Here is a 6,523-nt window from a genome sequence, read left to right as displayed (position 1 = left end):
GTAGATAAAGGAGTTGCACAGGCATGAACCCCTATGGGGGAGGGTGCCTTAAATATTTAATACCTCTCGGCCATAGGCTAGGGACACTTACAGAGTACAAGCTGCTCAGGAGCAGTAGCAGAAGGCACTGCAGAGCTACCGCAGGGTTGAAAATGTTGGCATTCCTGCCAGGGGGAAAGAGAAAAACCATGGAGGGATGCCAGCATTACAGTACCCCCCTCCATATGCATCCTCTTCCGTGAACCCGAAAGTAATCTCTTCAGAAGAAGTGGGACATGAATATTCTCCTTGGGCTCCCACAATCTCTATTCAATACCAAATCCTTTTCAATCCACCAGGAAAAAAGTTTTACCCCTTTCTTCATGGCCAAGATGTTCTTCCCCTCAAAGACATCCTCAAAGCAGATTGGTGAAGACATGGAACCAAGATCCTTGAATAAGTGCCTCAGGATCACTGGCTTGAGGAGAGATACGTGGAAAGAGTTAGGCATGCATAACAAGGCTGAAAGCTTGAACTTGTAGGAAACCATGTTGATTTGCTTGACAACCTCAAAGGGAACCATAAAGCAAGGACCTAACTTGTAAGATGGAGATGGGTGATTGGGTCAAGAGAGCAGAGGGGTAATGGGGTCAGTGCAGTCCATGGCCTGAGCAAACTGGAAGGTGTGGACCCATTGCACCACGGACCAGGCTTACCCTGGAGAGGCATAACTATGCAGCTACCTGGTCTTCACTAGAGCCTCTGATGGTGTGGTTAGGCTTGAGCTGCAGGCAGCTGCCAGATACCACTCCAGGGCAGTCCCCGATACTGCAGAAGCTGACCCCATGGTCAAGGACACAGGTACGGACTCGGAGTGTCAGGCAGGAAAGGATTAGGATCACTGGTGGTATAAATACAGATGCTGGTTTAGACAGAATGGGTTCAGGATTGGACAGAATGAATAGCTCAGATAGGATGGGCTCAGGATCACTGGACAGGTACTGGTACAGGTTCACAGAGCAGGTACAGGAACAAGAACCTGATAATGGACTAGTAGGTAGAGGACAAACTAGATATAGAAGTTGCTCAGGCACCTCTCTCAAATACTTAATGCCTCCCAGCTATAGGTTGGAGATACTTACAGAGTGCGTGCGCTGTCACTTTAAGAAGTGGGGAGCGTGTGCCCTAAGCACATTTCCAGGAGGTCTGCATGACTGAACCTGAGAGCTAGAGCAGTAGATGCGGCAGAGCGGCAGCAGTTGCGGGCATGCTGGCATCTCTGCCGGGGGAGGAAGAGGTACCATGCAGGGACGTCGGGGTTTCAAACACTTCAATATTTCAAGGAAAGCATAGTTTGAAAAGGGGGCCAGGGACTGTAGGAAGAGACCTGACCAGTCTAGCATCATCTCCAGCCAGCTTCACCATGTACATATCTAGTTGATTGACAGATCTCTGCTGTGTGAACATAGGGAAAGACCTGTGAATTAACTGGTGCAGACACCGAAAAGCAGGAAGGGTGATCCATTGGACTATTCTGGTCTCTCCCTCTAGCCCAAGACTAGCTCTTCAAATTTTGTTTCAGAGAAAACCTACTGCATCTCAATCATGCAGCCAGGCTCTGACTTATGCTAAGCCCATAGTACAAAGTTCACCAGCTCCTGTAGATTGGCTGTGAAGAGCCTTGGCATGGAAAGCAAAAGTCTCTGCTTGGCTTGAGATGCAGACAAGGCAAAAAAATGTATCCAGCCATTTAGATATAACATTTCACCAATTTATTAGTATGGCTTAAAAGGTTTCAGGTACATAAAAAAATATTGTATCAAAGCAAAAACCGTCATGTTCGAGGATAGCTCTGTCTCTGAAACGCGACGGTTTTTGCCTTGATGCCATATTGTCAAAGGGGTTGTTCGGGACGTTAACATTGCTGGCCTATCATTAGGATAGGTCATCGGTGTCTAATCAGTGGGGGTGCGACATCTGGCATCTATGCTGATCAGCTGTTCCTGTTGTCAGTGGTGGCCAGAACTTCTCAATTATAGAGATGCACAGCTCAGTCGACTGTATAGTGGCTAGGTGGTGGATGTGCGATACCTGGTCGCTGCCACTATTCAATTGACAGAGCTGTGCTGTGCAGCTCCCTCACCGAGCAGTTCCAGCCGCCACAAACATCAGGAAAATCTGATCAGCAGGACTGCCAAGTGTCGCACCACCACTGATCACTTATCCAAAGGATATTATTTACCGGTTTGAAAAATAATTTTGCACTGGGAGCTTTAGTTCTTTTTGGTTCATTAGAGTTGTAAAGTATGCATTTAGCACCAAAATTGTCTCAAAAAAATAATATAATTTATGTGTCAGTAGGAAAACAGTGCATGAAATAGATCTATGGTTCAAATATGGAGAGCATCCTATTAGACAGGGACTTTTCAGACTGTTTCTTTCATTTCTAGTTAGAGGAATAAATGCATCTTTCAGACCTCATTTACTTGACAACGTGGTACACATGGGGGTTAATTTCTTTTCGGCGGCATGGAATAGTGCACTTGTATGAGACAGTCTCTACAGTATTTGCTGGCACAAATAAAAAGAGATAGCAGCACTAGAAATGGGCCCAACTTTAAGCCCCCTGTTGTCTATCCAACCTACTGCCGCCAGATTTGCCCCACAGTAATAGTTGACTGCCTGGTTTCAGCTGTTGGACCCCTTTAATCTATGGCTATGGATTGAAAGAGAAGAAAAGAGCTCTAGCCCCTAAAAATACATATAAGGCCCGATTCACACATTCAAAATTTGGTCAGTACTTTCCATCAGTATTTGTAAGCCAAAACCATGAGTGGAACAATCAGAGGAAAAGTATAATAGAAACACATCACCAGTTACCAGTTCTGCATTTTTTACTTACTCCTGGTTTTGGCTCACAAATACTGATGTAAAATACTGACCAAATACTGATGAGTGAATAAAGACTTACGGTATATACAGTATAATTATATCAGCCTACCTTGATTTTCATTCTAATATTCTGAGCTGCTTCATTTCATAACACATCTTTTTAAAGGTTAGAGCTCTTTTTTTCCCCCCATACATATGGGAATGTATATTTAGCAACCACAGAAACCTTTAAAATGTAAAACACATGTAAAAGAATATAACATCTTTATTTATTTAAAAAGAAATCTAAATAAATTCACATTAATTTTTAGTTTCCTGAAGTTGCACAGTTTCTCATTCTGTCCCTGCACAGATAACAGAATGGATGCAAAGCACCCGAGGAATGTATTGCACTTTGACAGTATTTTACAATGCAGAATAGTGACAACATCTACTATATAATTGTCTACGGTGTACTTCCGTCTGTCTGTCTTTCTGTCTGTCTGTAACGGAAATCCAGCGTCGCTGATTGGTCTCGCCAGCTGCCTGTCCTGGCTGCCGCGACCAATCAGTGACGGGCACAGTCAGGCCGAGAATTAGTCCTTCCATACTCCCCTCCAGTCAGCGCTTACACAGGGTTAATGCCAGCATTAACGGACCACGTTATTCCACAGGTAACGCACTCCGTTACCGCTGCTATTAACCCTGTGTGACCAACTTTTTACTATTCATGCTGCCTATGCAGCATCAATAGTAGAAAGATCTAATGTTAAAAATAATAAAAAAAACAAAAAAACTGCTATTCTCACCTTTCGTCGTCCGACGATGCGCGCGCGCCTGCCGCCAGCTTCCGTTCCCAGAGATGCATTGCGAAATTACCCAGAAGACTTAGCGGTCTCGCGAGACCGCTAAGTCATCTGGGTAATTTCGCAATGCATCCTGGGAACAAAAGATGGCGGCAGCCGTGCGTGCATCGGCACAGCTTCGCTGGACCCCGGCGGGTGAGTATAGATCAATTTTTTATTTTAATTAGTTTTTTTAACAGGGATATGGTGCCCACACTGCTATATACTACGTGGGTTGTGTTCTATACTGTGTGCTATATACTACGTGGCCAGTGTTAGATACTATGTGGGCTGTGCTATATATTACGTGGGCTGTGTTATATATTACGTGGCCAGTGTTCTATACTACGTGGACTGTGTTACATACTACATGTGCTGTGTTATATACTGCGTGGCTGCTATATACTGCGTGGGCTGTGTTATATACTACGTGGGCTGTGTTATTTACTGCGTGGGCTGTGTTATGTACTACGTGGGCTGTGTTATTTACTACGTGGCCTGTATTAGCGCATCGGGTACTCTACAACATGTATGTATGTATATAGCAGCCACACAGTATATACCACAGGCCATGTAGTACTCCTATATACTACTTGGCCTGTGCTATATACTATGTGGCTGCTATATGCATACATACATATTCTAGAATACCCGATGCGTTAGAATCGGGCACTATCTAGTATAATATATTTATGACCACCCATCATTGAAAATAGAGTTTATTAACCACGATGTACCATTGGATTGGGGGATGTTTCAGAAGTCGAAAAGACATAAATGTCACAGTAAAGTACCTATCAATATAAAACATATGATGGCTCAATAATTACTAGGGACGGTATTATACATTTATTGTGCATGAAACATGGAATTACCAAAAAACCCTCAGTATGTAATATTATTTCCCTATATGGGGCAAACTAATAATCAGAATACCTGCATTTCTAATATTGATAAGGTGAAGAATTCAGAACCAGAGGGGAAGTTTGCAGTTTACATGGTCCTGGGCAACAGATGAAGCAGAGCTTAGTTTGTAATTTCTCAATTTTACATAGGACTGTAAATGAACCTAAAGTATTTTCTAATGGAGAGTCATATGTTATATGGCCAATATCCGCACTTGATGCACTTTACAATATTTAAGCTAAGATTGAATGGCAAAAGTTTTAGCCAGATCTAGAATTTTTTTTCTAAAAGTACTGTTAGTTCATCTAAAATTCTCAGTGGCTAGAGTCACTGAAAGTGTAAAGGGGGATATTTAGGTAATACTCTTTGTTGACCATAGCAACCAATAACAGCACAGCTTTCATTTCTTATAGTTCTCTTGCAAAATGAAAGCTGATATGTGATTGGTTGCTTTTGACAACAAAGAACCTGAGTTTATTTTCAATGACAAGTTTGTTATCTGTCACAATAACGAGATTCTTCACGACATTTTGCTGGTCCCACTAGCAGCCTATTGTATTTGACACAATAACAGAAAGAAAATGTTAACCAGTTCATAACCCCATAAAAATATACAACATGATACAAACGGCAGGATTTGCATGTTCACATTACCATCTCGCTTGGATAAATATTATACGTCAGTCTATTTCCCAGAGATCGCAGTGTTTGTGTCGGACAGTTTTTGCACATCTCTTAGTGCATGGAAAGGGAATGTTGGTAGCCTGATCCTTGTAAGAAACCAACCTGCCATACAAATGGTCCGGCAGAATGGTCTGAAATGTCCATCTGATGAGGGAAGCAGGCACCTCTTACTCCGATGCTGTAGCCACCATGTGGATAGAAAGAGTAAGGGGTGCTTGGCAATGAAATATCCTCCGTTGGGCTTCCATATTGGCATTGTAGATAAGTAGTCTCAGGTGACTGTCTAGTATAGTAAGGAGAGTGAGATTGCTGGAGATGTGGAGCCTCCCCATAGCTAAGCTCTGAGTGTATGTCTTGATGAGACTGAGGTGGCGTTATGTAGGCCTGAGGACTTTCATCATGGATTTCAGGCTGTCTGTGCCTTTCATGTTGAAGATGGCATTCTGTGTGGTTGCAGTCCCATTTTGACTCAGGACTTGAATGCAGGAACATGGACAGAGTCGAAATCCTGTTGATTGCTCTCTTCAGAGTTGCTATCTTAGATAGTCTTTTTCCACTCAGGTCATGTTTAAGAGCCAGCCGTAAAGCATTGAAGGCTTGATTGTAGTCCAGGATCCTCTTTCGTTCTCTGACATTAGCTGCTACCCGCCTGGCCTTTGACCTCACCGGCCTGGTCCTCTTCTTTGGCTTGGCATCCTCTGCTTCACTTTCACTCTCTGGCGTTTGCAGTTTTTGTAAAGACTGCTCACCGCTCTCATTAATTTCATCTTCTATCTCTTGCTCATCATCGGAGAAGTCTGACTCAATGAGGCTCATTGCAGCTGTCCTCCAGTCTAGCCCAGAGATGAGATTGGTTTTTCTTGGACTCTTCTTATCTTTGCTCTGCTTTTAAGGATGTTAAGATGATAGCTTTAGTTCTTCCACTCCCTCTTGGAGTCACACCCTATAAGGGTGGTCTATTTCTTAAACGTAACTTGCCTTCTTGTTTTATTATACCTCGTAAGAGTCTAACAGGTAACTAGTATATTTGTTTTATTACCTGCCTGCAGGTAGACAGGGCAGGGTTTGATAGCTTTGACAAAAAAAGATCATAGAAAGCATGCAAATGCCTGTAGTAAGTACTCTGACATACTGATCTGCCAAATTACACAGCATACATAGTTCTCCTTTTACAACAAATTACAGGTCTTTCCTCTTAATGTATTCTAGCTGATCACCTTCAAACTTGTACAGCCAGA

General features: G+C 42.9%; 1 protein-coding gene across 1 annotated transcript; it reads right to left on the bottom strand.

The window, feature by feature from the left end:
• Window positions 1–5,336: 5,336 nt before the first annotated feature.
• On the bottom strand, window positions 5,337–6,101 carry LOC138671931 (class A basic helix-loop-helix protein 9-like). The gene has a single exon (XM_069760051.1). It carries the CDS (start codon window positions 6,099–6,101, stop codon window positions 5,337–5,339), a length of 765 nt encoding a protein of 254 aa, XP_069616152.1.
• Window positions 6,102–6,523: the final 422 nt, after the last annotated feature.

The sequence above is a fragment of the Ranitomeya imitator genome, chromosome 3 (assembly GCF_032444005.1).
Source record: "Ranitomeya imitator isolate aRanImi1 chromosome 3, aRanImi1.pri, whole genome shotgun sequence".
Lineage (NCBI taxonomy): Eukaryota > Metazoa > Chordata > Amphibia > Anura > Dendrobatidae > Ranitomeya > Ranitomeya imitator.
Note: the sequence above shows the minus strand (reverse complement) of the source record. Positions and strands in the feature narration are given on the sequence as shown.

What these genes read in the sequence shown, in the direction of transcription:
- LOC138671931 (XM_069760051.1), bottom strand. Translation starts at nt 6,101, where the DNA reads ATGAGCCTCATTGAGTCAGACTTCTCCGATGATGAGCAAGAGATAGAA.